Genomic DNA, 22,665 nt, shown 5'->3' with positions numbered 1-22,665 from the left:
AGAGAAGCCTCAAATTAAAAAAAAAAAGGGAACTACTCCAGCTTTTTTTTTTTTTTTTTTTTTTTGAGACCAGGTCCTCACTATGTTGCCCAGGCTGGCCTCAGACTCCAGACTCTTGGGGTTTAAGTGATCCTCCTGCCTTAGCCTCCTGAGTAGCTGGGGCTACAGGCACATACCACCACACCCTGCTATCAACTTTTATGTACTGGCTCACATTTTTAAATAAATAAAAGCTACGTCACATTAAATGCACCTGTGAACTGCTTGGTTCATGGATCACCTGTTTGCAATGTCTGGTGTAGACTGTAGAATTTATTTTTTTAAAGCTTAACCTTGTATTCTTTTTTTATTTTTTTATTTTTATTTTTTATTTTTTATTTTTATTTTTTTTTTTTGAGACGGAGTCTCGCTCTGTCGCCCGGGCTGGAGTGCAGTGGCCGGATCTCAGCTCACTGCAAGCTCCGCCTCCCGGGTTTACGCCATTCTCCTGCCTCAGCCTCCCGAGTACCTGGGACTACAGGCGCCCGCCACCTCGCCCGGCTAGTTTTTTTGTATTTTTTTTAGTAGAGACGGGGTTTCACCGTGTTAGCCAGAATGGTCTCGATCTCCTGACCTCGTGATCCGCCCATCTCGGCCTCCCAAAGTGCTGGGATTACAGGCTTGAGCCACCGCGCTCGGCCCTTTTTTTATTTTTATACATTAAAAAAACTTTTTTTTTTTTTTTTTGGAGATCGAGTTTCACTCTTGTCTTCCAGGCTGGAGTAAAATGGCACGATCTCAACTCACTGTAACCTCCACCACCTGGGTTCAAGCGAGTCTCTTGCCTCAGCCTCCCGAGTAACTGCGATTTTTTTTTTTTTTTTTTTTTTTTTTTTTTTTTTTTTTTTTTGAGACGGAGTCTCGCTCTGTCGCCCGGGCTGGAGTGCAGTGGCTGGATCTCAGCTCACTGCAAGCTCCGCCTCCCAGGTTTACGCCATTCTCCTGCCTCAGCCTCCCAAGTAGCTGGGACTACAGGCGCCCGCCACCTCGCCCGGCTAGTTTTTTGTATTTTTTAGTAGAGACGGGGTTTCACCATGTTAGCCAGGATGGTCTCGATCTCCTGACCTCGTGATCCGCCCGTCTCGGCCTCCCAAAGTGCTGGGATTACAGGCTTGAGCCACCGCGCCCGGCCGCGATTTTTTTTTTTTAAGAGACAGGATCACAGTCTGTCACTCAGGCTGGAGTTCAGTGGTGTGATCATGGCTCACTGTAGCCTTCAACTCTTGGGCTCAAGCAGTTCCCGCTGCCTCAGCCTCCTGCTGGTATGTGCTTAGGTAATTTTAGGAAGTATGAATTAGCCAATGTGTAGTGTAGGAAGAGACAGTGATACTGAAAATTATTTTACTCTTACAAATTGCCCCCTTTTCTGTCAGGGGCCAGATAGTATGTATTTTAGGCTTTTTGGGTCTTTTTTCCAACTGTGCAACTATTTAGTCATTGTTGCACTAAAGTAGTCACAAGCTGCTGTAGTCCCAGCTACTGAGGAGGCTGAGCTGGGAGGATCAGTTGAGCCTAGGAGTTTGAGGCCACAATGACCTATGATTGTGCCACGGCACTCCAGCCTGACAATAGGAGTACAAGTGTGTACCACCACACCTTGAGGTCTCCATTTCTCTTCTCACTACTATGGTTATGATAAGCAATAAACAATGACGAGGCTGGTCGCGGTGAGTCACTACTGGTCCAGCACTTTGGGAGGCGGAGGCAGATGCATCACTTGGGGTCAGGAGTTTGAGAGCAGCCTGGCCAACATGGTGAAAGCCCATCTCTATTAAAAATACAAAAATTAGTCAGGCGTGGTGGTGCCCATTTATTGAAAAATCTGGCCAGCGCAGATCCTGCTTTTTCAGGGCAGGGGGTATAGATGATGTCTTGCTGTGTTACGCAGGCTTGTCTCAAACTGCTGGGCTCAAATGATGTGCCTGCCTCAGCCTCCCAAAATGTTGGGATAATAGGCATGAGGCACCATGCCTGGTCCATATCCTTATATTCTGAATTTGTTTCTGTGTTAGTGAACAACCCTTCAAAACAGCATTTTTACCAACACCTCCTGACCCATCCTAGAGCATCTGGCCATGCTCTGCTCATCTGTGCATGGCACCATAGGAGTTGTGCAAGGTGCGGCACTTTGAACATACAGGTTGTTTCTGAGGTTTTATAAGTGGAGGACGTTTAGCATGAATCATTCACTCCACCTCCACCCTGCCCAGAGTGCTGGGGTGCATGGGAGGGAATGGGCAATTTTTTCCTAATTTAATTTCAAGGCTCATGTTTCCTACTGTAGTCAGAAAAGTCCTTCACGCAGGCTAGGATTTTGTAAATGCAGATAATAAATGATGTGTTTTAGCCCACACTTGTGAATTGTACATCAAAGTATGAAATCTGGTTAAATTATTTGTGACTTCAAAGCCAATTAGTTCTTCCTTTGGGCAAGATGTATGGCTTTATAAAAGGATTGGCATCTGTTTCAAAGTTTAATTGAAAGAAGCATTTCCAAGTCTTTTTTGCTTTTGAAATGTCTGGAGTGATTCGAATCAGGTTTTTCTCAACCTCAGGACCATTGACATTTAGGGCCAGGTAATTCTCTATTGTGAGGCTGTTCTGTGCACCTAGGATGCTGAGCACCGTCTCTGACCTCCATGCCAGTACCACCCACACCGTCACATAGATTGACTTGGATTTTTTTGTGATCTGCTTAGTCATACCTGTTGTTCCCCCCAGCCCCCCGCCGAGATGGAATCTCGCTCTGCTGCCCAGGCTGGAGTACAGTGGTGTGATCTCGGCTCACTGCAACCTCCACTTCCCAGGTTTAAGCAGTCTCTTGCCTCTGCCACCCAAGTAGCTGGGATTACAGGCATGTGCCATCACACCTGGCTGACTTTTGTATATTTAGTAGAGATGGGGTTTTGCCATGTTGGCCAGGCTGGTCTCGAACTCCTGACCTCAGGTGATTCAGGTGATCTCTGCTCCTTGGCCTCCCAAAGTGCTGGGATTACAGGTGTGAGTACTGCACCAGCCCTTGTCATATCTTTTCTTTGGATTGTTAATCACTCTCTTAGCAAGCACCTTGTTTTTAGTTGATGTATAACATTGGGGAGCTTGTTTAATTTGATATTTTTGTATGACAAAGGTTTTATCTGGTTGTCATTGTTTCTTTTTTTTTTTTGAGGTGGAGTCTCTGTCACTCAGGTTGGAGTGCAGTGGTGCAGTCTCGGCTCACTGCCACCTCCGCATCCCAGGTTCAGGCGATTCTCCTGCCTCAGCCTCTTGAACAGCTGGGGTTATAGCTGTGCACCACCACACCCGACTAATTTTTGTATTTTTAATAGAGATGGGGTTTCACCATGTTGGCCAGACTGGTCTCAAACTCCTGACCCCAAGTGATGCATCTGCCTCCACCTCCCAAAGTGCTGGACCAGTAGTGACTCACCACGACCGGCCTCATCATTGTTTGTTTATTGCTTATCATGACCATAGTAGTGAAAAGAGAAATGGAGAACTCCTTCTTCAACTATTTTATGCACTGCTCATTCAGTAAATGTATCAGGCACCTGATAAGCATCCAGAGGTATCCTGGATGCCTGCTGGCCAGCACAGATCCTGCTCTTTCAGGGCCATTTTATTCTGGGGAATGAGGTGCCTCTGGATGGTTTTAGGTGATGGAGCAATATGCCATCATTTTAGGGGTTCTGCCTTGGCTGCTGTGTGGAGAGTGCCCTGGGAGAAGGGTGCTGTGCACGTGGTGGGGAGACCTGTGGGAAGTGCCTACGGGGTCTCCGTGGGAAATGATGGGCAGGGCAGTGTTGCCTAGTGTTTTAATTGCCGCGCCCCCCCCCGCCCCGAACCATTTTAGACATTTTCTTCCTAATTACTCCCCCTGAGATCTTTTAAAAAATTGAGGTCAAATTCACGTAACATAAAATTTACCATTTTGAACAGGTCGGTGGCATTTAGTGCATTCACAGTGCTGTGCAGCCACCACCTCTATCTAGTTCTAAAACGTTTCTGACACTCCAAAATAAAACCCTGTACCCACTAAACAGCCACTCCTCGTCCCCCACAAACTTCCACCCCTACCTCTCACCCCACAGCCTGCCCCTGACAACCACCAATTTTTGTTCTGTTTGAATTGACTTACCTATTCTGGGTATTTTGTTTCAGTGAAATGAAAGAATATGGGCCTTTTGTGTCTGGCTTCTTTGACTTAGCATCATGTTTTTAAGTCAGCCACACTGCAGCACGTATCAGAACTCTGTGACTCAGTAACATTCAATTGTGTGGCTACCTCAGTTTGTCCATTGATGGACAGTTGGTTGTTTCTGCCTCTTGCCTGTTGTGAATAGTGCTGCTGTGCACATTCGTGTCCAAGGATTTGTTTGGGTACCTATTTTCAATTTTGGGCAGATACTTACCTAAGAATGGACTCTCATGAAATTTGAAAATATTGTAGATCTGTTTATGTACTGTCTATACACACACACACACACACACACACACACACGTGCTTTGTACATAAAAGGAATAGTAAGATTTTTTACCCCCCAAGAATTATTTTTGCCCCATTGGGGGCCACACGGTCCCTGTTGAGACTGCATGGACTAGGGTGATAGCAGTGGAAGTGGAGATGAGTGCAGAGATGTAGGATATGTTTAGGAAGAGGAGTGCAGAGACCTTGCTGAAGAGCTGGGTAGTTCAGGCATGAGAACAAAGGAGGAATTAAGAATGGGCTGGATGTAATGGCTCACACCTGTAATCCCAACCACTTTGGGAGGCCGAAGTGGGTAGATCACCTGAGGTCACCAGTTCGAGATCAGCCTGGCTAACATGGTGAAACCCCCATCTCTACTAAAAATACAAAAATTAGCCGGGCATGGTGGCGGGCGCCTGTCATCCCAGCTACTTGTGAGGCTGAGGCAGGAGAATCACTTGAACCCGGGAGGTGGAGGTTGCTGTGAGCTGAGATCGCAGCATTGCACTGCAGCTTGGGCAACAAGAGTGAAACTCCATTTCTCCCCCTGCCACCCTTCCCGTCCCCCCAAAAAAGAATGATCCAGGTATGTTTGGCCTTGAGCCACTGGGTGGGTGGCCATGGCATTCATGATATTGGGAGGACAAGGCAGGTGCAGGGTGTTTCACAGACTAGGGAGGTAGGATTGGTGACATTAGGAGGTAGACATAGGAGACCCATTTCTCAGGGAGATACAGAGGAGGGTTTTGCGGTGTGAGGCTTGTGGGTTGCTAGTGATTGTCATGTATGTCCTTTCCTGACTCCATGAAGCTTTGCAGTCCCAGATGCCTTAGAAGGATGGGCCCTGCCCTTTACTGGCTAGGGAGCGTGAACCAGACCCATCTCCATGGGAAGCCAGTGTTTTCCCGCCACGCTTGTTCTTGCCATATCCAAGTGCTATGCTTAAAACCTTTTTTAATATTTAGAACATACCTCTTAAATCTCAACACTTGTTTATTTATTAACAAAGGAAATATATCTCAAACTAAAGGCTTGTTCTAGTTATTAATTGTTTAGCACACATGAATGTATATACAGAATTATAAAAATAGGCTGGGTATGGTGGCTCACACCTGTAATCCTAGCACTTTGGGAGGTCGAGGCAGGTGGATCACCTGAGGTCAGGAGTTCGAGATCAGCTTGGCCAACGTGGCAAAACCCCATCTCTACTAAAAATACAAAAAGATTAGCTGGGCATGGTGGCATACACTTGTAGCCTCAGCTACTCGGGAGGCTGAGGCAGGAGAATTGCTTGAACCTGGCGGGCGGAGGTTGCAGTGAGCTGAGATCGCCCCACTGCATTCCAGCTTTGGCAACAGAGCAAGACTTGTCTCAAAACAAACAAACAAACAAACAAACAAACTTGACCTGTCGAGCAGGAAAATGTGGATTCACTTGGCTGTGTTCTACGTGCAACAGCATCTTTGCGCATCTTTGTGTGTTTTTGTTTGTTTGTTTGTTCCTGCTACCCTTTAGGGTTTGGCGTCCTTGTCAAAGTTCTCTGCAGTCCCAAGCAGGGTACTTGATAGTATAGGAAGGCCCTTCCTGTTAGACCTTGCTAGTTTGCTTACGGGAATACAATTAGAGAAGCCACGATCTTTAATCCTCAAGGGGAATGTATTACACAGATATTTGAGCAGCTGCAAATTGCTTTTGGAATGAGGTAGAACATAAATGAATTGATAATGTTAAAAATTCGAATGCTAAATATTTTATTGGTAATACTTCTCTTAAAATGCCTTTGTTTTCATATATTCTCTTTTTTTTTCTTTTTTTTTGAGGCAGGATCTCCCTCTCTGTCCCAGGCTGGAGTGCAGTGGCATGATCATGGCTCACTGCGGTTTTGACCTCCCAGGCTCAATGGATCCTCCCATCTCAGTCTCCCAAGTAGCTGGGTCTCCCAAGTAGCTGGGACTACAGGCATGTGTCACCATGCCCGGCTAAATTTTTTGTATTTTTAGTAGAGATGAGGTTTCGTCATGTTACCCAGGCTGGTTTTGAACTTCCGAGCTCAAGTGATCCTCCCACCTCAGCCTCCCAAGGTGCTGGGATTACAGGGGTGAACCACCGCACCTGGCCTTTTCTTGTTCCTTTGTGTAACAAACACTTCAGTTCTACTTCTTACAGTACCAGTGATAGGACTAGTAATAATAATAGCAACCCCCCAGTAAAGGAATGTGGCATGCCACGTGCTAGGCCAATTCTATTAAGTCTTGCAGTAAAACAGATTTATTGTTTTAAAAACTTAATTCTAGGCTGGGCACAGTGGCTCATGCCTGTAATCCCTGTACTTTGGGAGGCTGAGGTGGGTGCATCGTTTGAGGCCAGGAATTCCAGACCAGCCTGGCCAACATGGTGAAACCCTGTCTCTACTAAAAATACAAAAAATAGCCGGGTGTGGTAGCAGGAGCCTGAAATTCTAGCTATTCAGGAGGCTGAGGCAGAAGAATCACTTGAATCCAGGAGGCAGAGGTTTCAGTGAGCCGAGATGGCACAACTGCACTCCAGTCTGGGTGACAGAGTGAGACTCCATCTCAAAAAAACAAAAACAAAGAAAACTTATTTCTTAAAACAATTTCTCATGTTTATTGAGCACTTGCTGGGCACCAATTGACATAGATCGAAGACATTGATCCTCACTCCCTTTTCATTTCCGGATGAGGAAAAGGATTCCCAGCTGCATGCCTACTTCATCCCTGTGTGGCGTGTCAGTTTCAGCACTGTTGATGTTCCGGACAGATTCTTGTGGGAGGCCGCTCTGTGCATTGTAGAAGATTTAGCACCTTTTTAGTCTCTAGCTCTTAGATGCCAGTAGCAACCCCCCAGTCTCTTAAAATGTCTGGATGCAATGCCCAGTGTGCCCTGGAGAGAAGAATTGCTCATAGCTGAGAATCAGTGGTTCAGAGGATAACCCCAAAGCCCTGGAGGTTAATGGGGAAATAGAAAATAAAACCACTCTAATAGCAAACAGTAACAGAGTACTTACTGGATGCCAGGCACTGTTCAGATGATTGATTTAATCCTCACAGCAGCCTTATGAGATGTAGCTACTGTTATTGTCCCTTTGTATCATATTATTAGTGTCTCTCTTTGCTGCTGCCAGGAAGAGAGAGGCAGAGGTGCCAGTAACTGGCCCAGGGTTACACAGCAGGGCAACAGCTGAGCCAGGGCTTGAATCCACAGTGTCTGGCTTCTGATCCGTGCTTGAATCCAGGCCTCTTTACGTCTGGAGTCTTTCCCACTATATTACATTAACAGTGATGCAGGCAGGTCCTGGCACCAGAGCTGCCTAGCTCACTTGGATTCACCAGCCGAGTGGTGTGTGAATTTTAACACACTGAAGCCTTGTTCTGAGTTTTCTAATTTGTTAGGTGAGGAAACTGAGGCAAGTGCCCACGCAAGTGTCCCAGCATTTTCGAAGCCCCTGGGGAGTCTCAGTTCCTAGCTCTAATTTGCCATCCAGAAATTTCTTTCAAGCACCAGATCACCTCAGAATGTTTCTTGCTCTTCTTGGAAGAGTTGGCTGTCATTGTTGTCAGTGATGCCTTTAGTCCCAGCTGTTTTTAAATGGGCCCAAGAGGCATTAACAGGCACAGTCCCGCTACCATGGAGGGGCAAGGGCAAAGGGGCAGGATTTGAAGGATCTTTGGGACGCTTGTTGGCCCCTATGAATGCTTGCTTTTTTAAACATAAGTGGTTTCTTGTCCTAGCCCTGTGACATGAGGCAGAGGAGAAGTAGATTGTAGGTCATTTTAAGGTATTTTTAAAATCTTTAGGCATAGGTACAGTTCTCTCTCCTCCCGTAAAAGTTTGAAATACGGTAAAGAAGGACATAATTTACCAACGTCTCCCTCACTCCATCTGGTACTGGGTTTGGCTTTACACAGCCTCAAGAACTTTTGAAATGGGAGCTGGAGATTTCCCAAGGGACCAAGTTGGTCCCTGGCAGGTGCAGTGGCTGCATGTGAGCTGGCCATGGTGTCTTTCCACAAACGGATGACACGCATTTGTAAGGCTGGCTCCCGTTTTTTGCATCTGGACCATGTGGGGGTTGGTTTAATCGCTATTTATGTTGAGATTTATACCCGTGAATGGGCCAAACCAATTTCAGTGGCAGCTTAGCCGATTTGTCTTAGAGCTTTGTGCTTAATAGAGTAACTGGGGAGACCGTCTTCATTTGTGGCTTTAACGGTTTCACGTCGGGTTAAAGCCCTTTGCTGAAAATGAATGGCCAACCTGCCACGCCCCACCCCACCCCATCCGTGATGCTGTAGCGGCCTTATTGAAATCAAACACAATTTCATAATCTCTCCATTCTCTCCCTACACCACACCTACGCGTTTTACTTGTTTATTTGTAAACCTGTCTTTTAACAATGCCATACTTTTTCAGCTTCACCAGCCTCCACCAAGACGGGACAAGCAGGGAGTTTATCCGGCAGCCCAAAGCCCTTCTCTCCTCAACTGTCAACTCCTATCACGACGAAAACGGACAAAACCTCCACCACTGGCAGCATCCTGAATCTTAACCTGGGTCAGTTGGAATTTTTGCCAGTATCTTTCTGTGGCAACTGTGGATATTTTTGCAAATGACGTATCCTCTTTTGTATGTGGTTCTTGAACCTTCAACTTTTTTCTGTATGCAAAAAATGCAAAAGTTTCAGTGGATGAAGGTAAGAAAAGATCTGTGAAAAGAACAAGTAAGGACTTTCCTGGGGCTTATTGACATACAAATTACTTTTGTTTTTTGAGACGGAGTTTCGCTCTTGTTGCCCAGGCTAGAGTGCAATGGTACCTGCGATCTCTGCTCCCTGCAACCTACGCCTCCTGGGTTGAAGCGATTCTCCTGCCTCAGCCTCCTGTGTAGCTCAGATTATAGGAATGTACCACCACACCTGGCTAAGTTTTGTATTTTTAGTAGAGACAGAGTTTCACCATGTTGGCCAAGCTGGTCTCAAACCCCTGACCTCAGGTGATCCACCCACCTCTGCCTCCAAAAGTAATGGGATGATGGGCATAAACTGCCATGCCCGGCCCAAAGTGCTTTTATCCAGGCCAGTGTTTCCACCTCATTTGCCCTTGACCACATTAACCCTATTCTATTTGTAAATTATACCCATGGCACAGAAGCAAGTAGGAGGAATCAGTACTTACCTTTCCTACGTGCAGCATACTCTGATATTCCTTAATTCTCTTCTTCTAATTCTTACACTCTGGTCTTTATTCCCTGGATGATGATGATGATGATGATGATGATAGTAATAACTCTTTTTTTTTAAGAGATGGAGTCTCACTCTGTCACGTAGGCTGGAGTGCAGTGGTGTAATCATAGTTCAGTGCAACCTTGAACTCCTGGGCTCAAGCTATTTCCTGCCTCACCCTGAGTAGCTAGGACTACGGGCCTAGTTGTTTTTAGCTACATACTCAGCTAATTTTTCGTAGTGGTTGGGTCTTGCTATATTGCCTAGGCTGGTCTTGAACTGTTGGCCTCAAGCAGTCCTCTCACCTTAGCCTCCCAAAGTGCTGAGATGACAGGCATGAGTCACTGCACCTGGCCCATTATTGATTCCTCCTCCTTCTTAATTTTTTTGAGATGGAGTTTCGCTCTTGTTGCCCAGGCTGGAGTGCAATGGTGTGACCTCAGCTCACCACAGCTTCCACCTCCCAGGTTCAAGCAATTCTCCGCCTGAGCCTTCCGAGTAGCTGGGATTACAGGCATGCGCCACCACGCCAGGCTAATTTTGTATTTTTAGTAGAGACGGGGTTTCTCCATGTTGGTCAGGCTGGCCTTGAACTCCTGACCTCAGGTGATCCAACTGCCTCAGCCTCCCAAAGTGCTAGGATTACAGGCATGAGCCCAGCTGCTGTTGATTCGTTATTGATTCATTGCATCCTCAGTGCTGATTTTTCTTGAACATGTATTATGTGCTGTGCACTATTCTAGGCATGGAGATAGAGTGGAAAGCAAGTCAGCTAAAGACCTGCTCTTGTAGAGGTTGGGTTTTTAGAAAGATAGAGAAAATAATAAAGACAAATAACAAGGCAGTTCACAGTATGAGAGACAGTTCACACCAAGATAGACAGTTCACACCATGATGGGTGTCTGGAAGGTAATGTGGTGAGATGAGAGATGGGCAAGTTGCGAGGCAGATGTCACAGTTCCTTAGGTGGAGGGGTTAAACAGGGCCTCTTTGAGAGGTGATATTTGAGCTGAAGTTTACATGACAAGAAAAATCAGCCATGCCAGTATCAGTAGGAAAAAGATTCTAGAAGGAATAAGAGATTTTAAAGGCTCTAGGGTAAGGATTAAGTTGGTGTGCTATAGGAGTTGGTGTGCTAAGGGTATGTTGTAGGATTAGCAAGGAGGCCAGGGTGGCTACATCCCAGTGAGTGAGGGTGAGGCCAGTCCATGGAGTCAGAGACAGTACAGGGGCCTTATAGACCCTGGTGTGGAGGGGTTCAGCGTAGGAGGGATGTGAATGGACTTCACATCTCAGAGGAAGCCGTCGGTGCTGTGTTTCAAATAGTCCACATCAGTCACCCATTCTCATCTAGGGATAATCCCCACCCCCGGCAATGTTTGGAGACATTTTTGGTTGTCACACCTGGGGTTGGGGTGCTCCTGGCACCTAATGGAGAGAGGCCAGGGATACCACCGAACATCCTACAACATGTAGAACAGGCCCCCCAACAGAGAATTTCTAGGTTGTGTCAGTAATTGTGCTGACAGATCTGGGTATGGCAGGATAAGTCACGGATCCGGTTTAGATTCTGTAAATCTGAGTTGCTGTTATACCCCTAGGTGGAGAGGTCAGTAGGGCAGCTGGAGGCAGGAATTAGGGTGCCCTGTGGCCAGGTTCAGGCAGGAGGTGTAATTCTGGGAATCTCGATGTGTACATGGGATTGGGTTAGAGTGGTAGTTCTCATGACTTTGAGGGGGTGATGGGGACGCTGCTGGCATCTAATGATTGGTGGCCAGAGTTTCTGCTAAATATCCCCCAGTGCATAGGACAGCCTCACTCAACAAAGACTCCAGCCCTATTGGCTTACTGAGGTTGCGAGTCAGGAGTAGAGCAATGAGCAGCAGTGAGGCCCTGAGTTCTGGTCGAGGAGGAGAAGCAAGGGGTAGAGGAGCCACACCAGGGGAGTGTGTTGCCCTGAAGCTCCAGTATGGGGGTTTCAGAAAGAAAGAGTGGCCACTTGTGCCCAGTAACGCTCGTGTGAATTCCACGCCTTTGGTGGTTGGTGCCCTCCAGGTCCATCTTGTCCTACAGTGCCATTTTCAGATGGAGAAACTGAGGGAGGTCTGGAGAGGAGGCATGGGGTGCCCAGGATCCCAGAGGCAGCAGGGCCGGAGCACAACCTGGCTCCAATCCTGGCTCATCTGTGAGTACAGCCCAGATGTAATAGAATGGTCAGGGCAGTTGCTTCCAGGGCTCCAATTCAGACCAACCGGTTGGTTCCTCACTTGAGTGAAAAGGGACCCATGTGCTTCCTTGGGAACATTCATTGTTCCCAAGTATGTGGTTTGCTTTCTCATACCCTCCTTCCACCTCCACACCCCGAAAAGAAATGCTGTTTGGAGGCGTTCTCACAGTGACATTTCCTCTCTGCCAGTCATGCTTGTCAAGAATAGCTCTTTCCTGAAACCGGGTGGTCATTGGGCTTCCTCGTGGCACTGTGGGTCTTTCAGTTTGGCTTGATCTGTTGTGAGAGTGAAAGTTTTCTTCCTGTCATGTGTCTTGGTGGGCAGGCATGGTGGTGTGTGGGCAACGGGAACCAAGGCCCTCTTGTGTCTCCCCTGGAAGCTCTTCCGGTCCCAGGACACACTTCTTATCTTCGTCAGCAGGAATAAGAGCATTGGGAATGTGGGCACTTTGTGGGCTGCGATTGCAATGACCTAACGGGAAGAGGATCAGCCAGGGACCGATGGAAGTGCCGTGGGTGGGGAGGAGATCAGAACAAACAGGGCAATGTTAAGGAATTCTCAGTGACTGCCCAGCTTTATGGGCAAATGCTATGGGCAAATGACTGAGCAAATGCTTTATGGGGCTTGATTCTGTCAGCCATGGAACTACTTTCCACAGACAGGGAGAATGAAAGGGAGCACCCTGGATAATGATGAAATTATTGTAGCTAACCAAACAGGATTTCCTTAAAAAATATATCAGAAAAGGCAGAATTACAGAGATGGGGAACAGATCAGTGATAGCTGGGGGTTGGAGTGGAGGAGGGTTTGCCTACACATTGGGAGGGGATTCTTTGGGAGATGGACTTGCTCTGTGTTTTGGTGTGGTGGTGGTTACAGGAATCTATGCAGGTGTTATGACTCATAGGACTTTATTCCTCCAAAAGTGAATTTTACTCTCTGTAAATTAAAACTATTTTTTTAAAAAATTACAACAACCTTTAAAGTAGGTAATATCTCTGTTTCACAGAAGTGTAAACTGGGGCACAGAGAAGCAAGTTACCTACCCAAGGATCAACGATGGTTTGTGGTAGAGTTCGACCTTCAGGCCCAGGCTGGTCTGCTGCAAAGCTTGAGCTCTTAGCTGAGATACCTGAATGTCTCCTGTGCCTATTGGATACGTCAGCTTTTTTTGGGGCCAGGGGATAAGGTGAAGTTTTGGAATTTGTAAAGGATATGGCTTTTGCCAGCTTAACCCGCATTGCTGGACTGAATTGTCAAGAAAAACAGGACTCTAGATTATTACAGGAACTCTCGTAGTTTTTAAAAGCTGGCAGTCAATTTCATTAGAAACAAAAACTGGCTAGGCTTGGTGGCTCATGTCTGTAATACCTGCACGTTGGGAGGCTGAGGCAGGAGGATTGCTTGAGCCCAGGAGTTCAGGGTTGCAGTGAGCTATGACTGCATCACTGCATTCCAGCTCGGGTGACAGAGTGAGAAACCCTGTGGTACAAAAACAAAAACAAAACCCCAAAACTCTATCTGGGCCAGACAAACACATACAACCAACAATACAAAAACAGTCCATAGGTTGTCAGTTTTTTATTTATACTATACTATAATTATATTATGCTGTTATACTGTAATTAAGAATATACGGTATATAGGTATATGTTATTTTAGTATATGTATGTGTGTATATGGTATATGTATGTATATTGGCTATATGGTATGAGTATATGTATGTGTGTATATGGTATGAGAGTATATGGTATAGGGGTATATTGGGTATATTTGTTTGAGTATATGTATGTATGTGTATGGTATATAATGAATATATGGTATATGGGTGTGTGTATATATTGGGTATATGTGTTTGAGTATTATATGTATGTGTGTATGGTATATGAGTATATGTATGTATATATTGTATTTGCATGTGTGTATATGGTGAGCATATGGTATATGGGTATATATGTGTGTATATGGCATATGAGTATATGGTAAATGTGTAGATGGTATGTGAATATATGGTATTTGTATGTATGTGTGTATATGGTGAGCATATGTATGTGTATTTGTGTATATGGCATATGAGTATATATATGTGTGGTATATAGTATATGGTATTTGTGTGTGTGTATGGTATATGACTATATAGTACGAGATGGAAAGGTTTGTACAGAGACCTGGTTCTTGCCCTGGTTGCTAATTCACTGTTTCTCCTCATTTGCTGTCTGGGGCCTCTCTTCACTAAAAAACAAGGAGCTGAGCCCAGTGTATTATTACGAGCCCCCTGTATGACTCAGCAGTGATTATAAATAAGTCATCAATAGAAATGAGTTTCTGAGACTAGAAGAGAAGAGGTGGGCCCGGTCCTTTTCTTCTTCCAGACTCCTGTTTGCTTTCTCTGCTGATCCCATCTCCTCTTATTTCACAGAGGGTGTTTACTTTGAACTGAACAAACTCAGCAGTCAGTAGTGCTGTTAGTGAGAGAAATGCACCTTGATGCTCTATTGAAGATGCAGGCAGGGCCAGGGAACATCGTCACACCCCAAGCCTTTCTGTTTATTTCTCCACTGTTACTGACAGGAGGCCTTCTTTCTTTTTGTGCATAAAGCGGCATCTTGGAAGTCAGGCCTTCTTTGAGAGCATACATGGAGTGCCTGAGCCCAGATTTTTCAGATGTTGTCTTGATTTTCTTTAGAGTGAATGAGGTGGGGAAGATCTCTGTTTGGCTTTGCCTGAAAGATAGTGTCTGCCAGGGTCTCTCTCTTTTTTTTAATATAGAGACAGGGTCTCGCTCTGTTTCCCAGGCCGGTCTCAAATTCCTGGCCTCAAGCAATCCTCCTGCCTCAGCCTCCCAAAGTGCTGGGATTACAGGCGTGAACCACCATGCATGGCCAGCTAGGGTCTCTTGTTTAAGTGATACTGCTCCCTTGAAGGAACTGCCATTTTGTAGTTCCTGGAGGTCCATCCATTGTAGTTTGCGTTCAGCTTTAGAACAAAGATCTGTCTTTTTTTTTTTTTTGAGACAGAGTTTTGCTCTTGTTCCCCAGGCCAGAGTGCAGTGGTACAATCTCAGCTCACTGCAACCTCCACCTCCTGGGTTCCGGTGATTCTCCTGCCTGAGCCTCCCAAGCAGCTGAGATTACAGGCTTGCGCCACCATGCCTGGCTAATTTTTTGTATTTAGTACACCATGTTGGCCAGGCTGGTCTTGAACTCCTGACCTCAGTATATGGTATATATATGCTGAGTATATGTATATGGTATATATATACTGAGTATATGGTGTTTATCTATACCCACCTCGGCTTCCCAAAGTGTTGGGATTACAGGTGTGAGCTACCACGCCTGCCCTGTCTCTCTTTTTTTAAATGGGAAAAGAAGTGCTTAAATTTTTCTTTTTATGGGAGTTTGTTTTTATAAGTTATGAGTACATGTGGTAACAAACATTTCAAAGCACAGAAGGACATTTCATGAAAGGCCAGTGTGTCTGTAACCTCTGACCACCTGTCTCTGTACCCCTCTTCCCGCATGTCACCACTGTTGCAAGTTTTTAGTTTCTAGAGCCCTTCTAGATATATAGCATGAGTTCTGAGTGATTTTTGTCTCTCAGGTGACGTTTGGCAGTGTCTGGAGATATTTTTATTTTTATTTTATTTATTTTTTTGAGATGGACCTTTTTGCCCAAGCTGCTGTGCAGTGGCACGATCTCGGCTCCCCGCAACCTTTGCTTGATTCTGCCTCCTGAGTAGCTGGGATTACAGGTGCATGCCATTACGCCCAGCTAATGTTTGTATTTTTAGTAGAGATGGGGTTTTAGTAGAGATGGGGTTTCACGATGTTGGCCAGGCTTGTCTCAAGCTCTTGACCTCAAGTGATCTGCCCACCTTAGCCTCCCAAAGTGCTGGGATTACAGGCATGAGCCACTGTACTCGGCCTGGAGATATTTTTATTGTCACAACTGGTACATAGGTGCTAATAGCATCTAGGGGGTAGAGGCCAGGATGCTGCTGAACATCCTACAACACACGGGACATCCTTTCAACCCCACCCCACCCCCACCACAAAGACTTATCCAGGACCCAAATATCAATAGTGCCACTGTTGAGAAACCCTGAGAATGTATAGTATTCCCAGCTATATTCTATTTCCTTCTTGGCTCCCCTACAGCAGTGCTAAGGTGCTCCACCAGTTGTTGCTTTTTCATGAAACAGGTTGGCTTTTCATATCAACACAGAGAAATCAGCCTTCGTTTCATTTTAGCAGCTATATTTAATTCCATTTAAAGGTAAACTGTAACATTTATTCAGGTGCCTTACTTACTGACGCTACGCTCCTTTCCATTTTTGCTATTGAAGACAACTGCAATGAAGAACCCTTTTGCCCACATGGGAGGGTAATCCATAGGATAAATTCCTAGAAGTGGAATTGAGCATCAGAGGCCACATACGGCGACATTTTGAGAGGTGTCGCCCAACTGCCCTCTAAAGAGGTGGTTCTGATTTATGCTCCCTCCAGAAATATAAGATCGTGCCTTTTTCTCTAGCGTGAGTATTTTTCATCCCTGGTTTCCATTTATAGTCTAAACTGTCTTCATATCAGCTGAAAAGTTCAAAATGTTGGCAGCAAGGGTGGATTCTGAAGATATTCCCGATATAGAAGGGCAGGGGTGGAAGAAATCCCGATAAGCTACATGAGCTAAATGAGAAAGTGAAGCTCTTCTTTTCTCTCTGCGGAGGAAAGGAGTGTCAAATGCAGCTGCAGGTTTGGAGAAAGATCATTACATTTGGCTAAACTCCTGAAGGTCAGCTTCCAGGGCCTGGGCCACCCAGCCATTTGGTGGTTTATTCTAACAAGAATAAATATAACAGCAGCTTATTGACCAGAGAAACCTTAGTTTGTAAAATGAGGTAATTTACCTTTTTTGCATTTTTCTTGATTATGAACATTCCAGTGCTCAATCTTTTTAGGCTAAAGTTAATGGGTCGCATTTACTGTAGGCATACGTGTAGACGTGCAGGTGCACACACACAGAGCTCAGTTATTCAGGTGAAGTCTTAGGTCTCTTTATGGACCCTAAGGTTTAGAAAGGTGGTCCTGTTAACACAGACACACAGGAGTTAAGGCAAATAGTGAGTTTTCTGTACTCACATAGAAGATTGGTCTGATACAGGGGTTCTCAGCCTTAGCTGCCAATTAGGATCACCTGGCAAGTTTATTGTTTTATTGTTTTTTTTTTTTTTTTTTTTGAGATAAGAGTCTCACTCTATTGCCCAGACTGGAGTATAATGGTATGATCTCGGCTCACTGCAGCCTCCTCCTCCTGGGTTCAAGTGATTCTCCTGCCTCAGCCTCCCAAGTAGCTGGGATTACAGGCATGTGCCATCACACCTGGCTAATTTTTGTGTATTTAGTAGAGACAGAGTTTCACCATGTTGGCCAGGTTGGTCTTGAACTCCTGACCTCAGGTGATCCACCTGCTTTGGCCTCCTAAAGTGCTGGAGTTACAGGCATGAGCCACTGCGCCCGACCTCCTGGCAAGGTTGTCAAAGGCTGATGCCCAGGCCTTCCCCCCAGCCTGTTGAGTCAGAGTCTCTGAGGATGGGGCTGAGGCCTCAGGAATTTCTGAAACTTTACAGGCAATTTTGGTGTGCAGCCAGGTTTGGCAGTCACTGGACTAGTATAGAAGATGGCAGATTTTACGGCTTTCAGGCCAAATCTGGCCCCCACCTGTGTTTGCAAATAAAGTTTTACTGGAATACATCTACACCCATCTGTTTATGTAGTGTTCATGGCTGCTTTTGCAACAGAGCCTGTGTGGCCTGCAAAGCCTGAAATATTTACTCTCTGGGCTTTTATTTTATTTTTTTGAGATAAGGTCTGGCTCTTTTGCCCAGTCTGGAGTGCAGTGGTGTGATCTCGGCTCACTGCAACCTCTGCCTCCTGGGCTCAAGCAATCCTCCCACCTTAGCATCCTGAGTAGCTGGAATTACAGGCATGTGCCACCATGCCTGGCTAATTTTCATATTTTTAGTAGAGACAGGGTTTCACCATGTTGCTCAGGCTGGTCTCAAATGTGAGCTCAAGGGAACTGCCCACCTCAGCCTCTCAATTGCAGGGATTACAAGTGTGAGCCACTGTTCCCGGCCCTCTCCAGGCTTTTACAGAGAAAGTTTGTTGGTCTCTTTTGTAAATTTTTTTGGTAACTGTGTAATCTAGTAGTATATAGGAATATTGAGGACACTGATGAACGTGTCACTTGGGTAGCCATGGAAAGTATTTATGTGAGATATGTTTCCATCTTTATTCTTGAAAAGGCTGGCTTTTCCCTTTGGAATCTAGCACGCTTCTTCATTTCTGAAAGTGGAAAGTCTGAGGGAGGCCTCAAATCCCTCCCGCTTTGCTGTCACATTTGCATGCAAGTCAGCTGTTAAGTCCTTGAATCCTGCCTACTGGAACTCTTTAATCTGGGCTTTCTCTTTTTTTTTTTTTTTTTGAGAGAGAGTCTTGCTCTGTCGCCCAGGCTGGAGTGCAGTGGTGCGGTCTCGGCTCACTGCATCCTTCACCTCCTGGGTTCAAGTGTTCTCCTGCCTCAGCCTCCTGAGTACCTGGGATTACAGGTACCCACCACCATGCCTGACTAGTTTTTAAATTTTTAGTAGAGACGGGATTTCATCATGTTAGCCAGGCTGATCTTGAACTCCTGACCTCAAGTGATCCTCCCACCTTCGCCTCCCACAGTGCTGGATTACAGGCGCGAGCCTCCACACCCGGCATTTTTCCTTTCTTTCTTTTTTTATTTTTTATTTTATAAACTTTTAATGTAAAAGTAAACTTTAATGTCGAAAATGCAGACTTGGGGAGGGCAGAAAGATCACACACAAGGCTGCCACTTCACACTTGGAGGGTTGCACAGTGGCCAGACAGAGGCACTCCTCACTTCCCAGACATTGCGGGGGCCGGGCAGAGGCGCTCCTCACTTCCCAGATGGTGCAGCGGCCGGGCAGAGGCGCACTTCTCGCTTCCTAGATGGTGGGGCGACTGGGCAGAGGTGCTCCTCCCTTTTCTTTTAATGTTCCTCATTCCTTGTTCTTTTTTTAAATTATTTTACTCCATAATTTCTCTTTGTTAAGCTACTTCAGATCTCTTGCCAGAGACAGAGACAGGTATAAAGAGTTTTCTAGTTCTTTCTCCAGTAAATTTTTTTTTTGGAGACAGGATCTTGCTGTCACCCAGTCTGGAGTGCAGTGACGCAGTCATGGCTCACTGCATACTCAAACTCCTGGGCTCAAGCAATCCTCCTACCTCGGCCTCCCAAGTAGCCAGGTTTACAGGCATACACCACCAAGCCCAGCTACTTTTTGTATTTTTTGTAGACATGGGGTCTTGCTATGTTGCCCAGCCTGGTCTCGAACTCCTGGCCTCAAGCAGTCCTCCTGCCTCTGCCTCCCAAAGTGCTGGGAGAGGTATGAATCACTGTGCCCAGCCCCACTGCAGTAAATTTGCACATTCTTCTCCCTCTCAGAGGTGGCTGTGTGAATGTCTGCAGTCCTGTCTCTAGTAGCCTCTCTTTATAGCCATGATCAGTGCACATGTACATACATATGCACTCGCGTGCACACACACATGCATGCACACACAGATACTGTTTTTGGTCTTTTTCTTGAATTACAGGGATAGTGTCTCTGCTTGCTTTGAGCACTCACCTTCTGGAACCTCCCTGGGTCTGGGAGGGGCAGTCTATAAGTGTGATTTGGGAAAAGACCAGTCTTTTCCCTCCTTTAAAAAAAAAAAAAGTCTTGCTCTGTCACCCAGTCTAGAGTGCAGTGGCGTGATCATAGCTCAGTATAGCCACTACCTTCTGACTCGAGCCATTCTCCCACTTCAGCCTCCTGAGTAGCTGGGACTACAGGTGCGTTCCACCACAACTGGCTGAGAAAAGACCCCTTTCTAATCTTATCCCGGGGGCTGATAAAATTAAGTTGGAGCAATTTATTGCTTCTGGTCACCTGTGAGTGGATTGGGTGGGGCTTTTGGGAGGCTGCTTCTGGTCACTTTGAAGGAGCTAATTTCTGGGTGTGCAGTGTTTGAGAACTCCGTTTACTGCGTGAGCAGGAAAGTGGTTGGGTCAGGCCAAAGGAAGAAGGTAGGAGAAAGTGATGGCTTTAAACAGTGCTTCCAGCCCAGCTCTCACACTAGATTCTGGGGCCTCTTTCATAGCCCAATGAACAGAGGTGGCCTGAGGTGTGGAGGGAGCAGGGAGATGAAGCGCGAAGTCCAGGGAGCAAGCTGATGGCTGTTGGGAACAGGCTCAGAGGTGGCTTCTCCTCTTTGTGGGTTGATTGGATGCCACCTGCTTTCTGACCTATTTTCTGGGATCGGCTGGGGTAGGACAGATGCCCCACACTTTGCTTTAGTTGGGTTGGAGGGGATGCCTGAGGGTGGCAGGCACAGTGGAGGACAGTAGGCCCCACCTGCAGAGTCGCTTGTTGTTTTCGGGACCTTTGCAGCCACTAAAACTCTTAATAGGGGGCGCTGGAGTAGGTGGGAAAGGTATCCAAGAAATGTAAGCTCTCTTGACTCTTTGGAATCTGTCCTGCTGGTCCTACAAAGAGCCCTCACAGAAGTGAGGGGACAGGACCTCCGGCCTGAGTCACCCCCCCAGAGACCTCTGCCTGTGACTAGGCTGAGGACCTTAGAGCGAGACCTGTTAGACAAAGGTTGAGTGTCCAGGGCTAATCTGTTCCCCTTGCCTCACGTAGATGCTGTGAGCCACAGCACACTGGCTGGAAGGTCTGCCTATCCTATATTCCCCGCTCTTTCTAGTTTCTACCCCAGACTAGGTCCACTGAGAATGAAAACTGAAGCCTCCTTGGCAAATAGGCATCTAGGGCCCCAATTGTCAGGGTGTTTTCGAGGGGGTCACCATCTTTCTTGGATACAAGTCCTCTTCAATCTGGACCTGAAGTTACAAGTACACCCTGACCAGGCTCGGTGTTGCTTTGTTCACTGAAATTGAGATTGAATATCTGCCCGTAACCTTTGTCTTTGGAGGGTCCCTAATGATGCTGACTTCCACACACTGAGCCATCTGGCTGGGATTGTCCATTTTAAATATTGAAAGTCACCCAGACGATTGTTCAGTGGACTGTTTAAACCTGCCAAACATGTTCACACGGGCCATTATCTTCATGTCACCCCATGTGGTTGAGCAGATGATATTGTTGGGACGAATGACAAAAAAGTATCCCCCTCCCCGTGTTCTAAAATGTGTGTTTTGCTCTGACTTTGCAAGGACAAAGCTCCGTGATGAGCATGGTGTGTGCCTGATCTTACGAGGGTGTGATGGTCTCTTTCAGATCGAAGCAAAGCCGAAATGGATTTGAAGGAGCTGAGCGAGTCGGTCCAGCAACAGTCCACCCCTGTTCCTCTCATCTCTCCCAAGCGCCAGATTCGTAGCAGGTTCCAGCTGAATCTTGACAAGACCATAGAGAGTTGCAAAGCACAATTAGGTATATCTTTGGTTTTGTTTTTTTTTTCCAGCAGTATCATTGTTACCATTACTGGTAGGGATACTACCCTGATGAAATCAAGGTTGAATCCTGGCTGCTTTTAGCAGCTGCTTTAACTTTGAACAATTTGCTCAGCTAAAATTTCCACTCAGCTATATTTCCACTTATGGCAAAAGACTTCAGACTTGATAGTTAATTCAGGGCTCTTTGAACTCATCAGTTTATTCTTTGGTGAAAGCAGCCTGGAAACTCGAGATACAGGTTTGAAGCATCAAGGTTTACAAGCAGAATGAGGATCTTCTGAGTTTGCCTCTGCTCTCCTTCTCGGTACACATCAGTGTCTCCACACAGTAGCGAGTGTGTTCTGCAGGTGTCCGACACGAAACCCTTTCCCTCCAGATTGGTCTCCTCCCTACCTGGCAAACCCTGCTTCTGTAGCTGTTGCCTTCCTTCCTCTTCCCTGTACTGCCTGCCTTCATACTGCCTACCTGAATCCTGCCTTCTGTGAGGCTGAGCTCAGATCTCACCTCCTCCAGGAAGTCTTCCCTGACTGCCCTCCACATCTGCCCTCCTCCTTTGGTACTTTATTGCTCAGAAGTAGCAATGTTCCCTTTGTGTGGAGGTGTCCCTCCCAATCTAGACTGGAAGCTCCTTGAGGGCAGGGAGGCTGTTTTATGAGGATTTGCCTTCTCTGTGGTACTTGGTCTGTGCACATGGTAGATGCTCTGGAATGTTTGTTGAATAAGTAAGTAAAGCTAGGAGGGCATTTGTAAAGAAGTTGGGGATGGCTGGGCCCCTGGAGAGCAAGTTTCTCTGAGCATCTTCAGGTGAGAAAGCAGCTAGAGTTAGGGACCATCTGGGGCTGTCCAGAGGACACCACTTCCCATTGGGTTGCTTGTTTGGTGAGGACATTGGGTGGCATGGGTGAAATTTGGCATGCCATTTAAATTATCCTCTTGGGTCCTTCCATGCAGCTGGTCCAGCTCTTGATTTATTTTTATTGCTAATAAGAATTGTATTATTTCGGCTGGGCGCGGTGGCTCAAGCCTGTAATCCCAGCACTTTGGGAGGCCGAGACGGGCGGATCACCAGGTCAGGAGATTGAGACCATCCTGGCTAACACAGTGAAACCCCGTCTCTACTAAAAATACAAAAAATTAGCCGGGCGAGGTGGCGGGCGCCTGTAGTCCCA

At 46.3% G+C, this 22,665-nt stretch overlaps 1 protein-coding gene across 14 annotated transcripts in view; it reads left to right on the top strand.

The window, feature by feature from the left end:
• ZMYND8 (zinc finger MYND-type containing 8) overlaps positions 1 to 22,665 on the top strand; it is a 154,798-nt gene that overhangs the window by 93,169 nt on the left and 38,964 nt on the right. For all 14 annotated transcript variants that reach the window (XM_010384163.2, XM_010384161.2, XM_010384159.2 and 11 more), the window contains 2 exons: positions 8,939 to 9,079; positions 21,321 to 21,473. In XM_010384163.2, coding sequence (XP_010382465.1) covers positions 8,939 to 9,079; positions 21,321 to 21,473 — 294 coding nt within the window. The remainder of the gene's footprint in view (positions 1 to 8,938; positions 9,080 to 21,320; positions 21,474 to 22,665) is intronic.

This window comes from Rhinopithecus roxellana, chromosome 13, assembly GCF_007565055.1.
Source record: "Rhinopithecus roxellana isolate Shanxi Qingling chromosome 13, ASM756505v1, whole genome shotgun sequence".
NCBI lineage: Eukaryota > Metazoa > Chordata > Mammalia > Primates > Cercopithecidae > Rhinopithecus > Rhinopithecus roxellana.
This window is presented reverse-complemented; position numbering and strand designations above follow the sequence as displayed.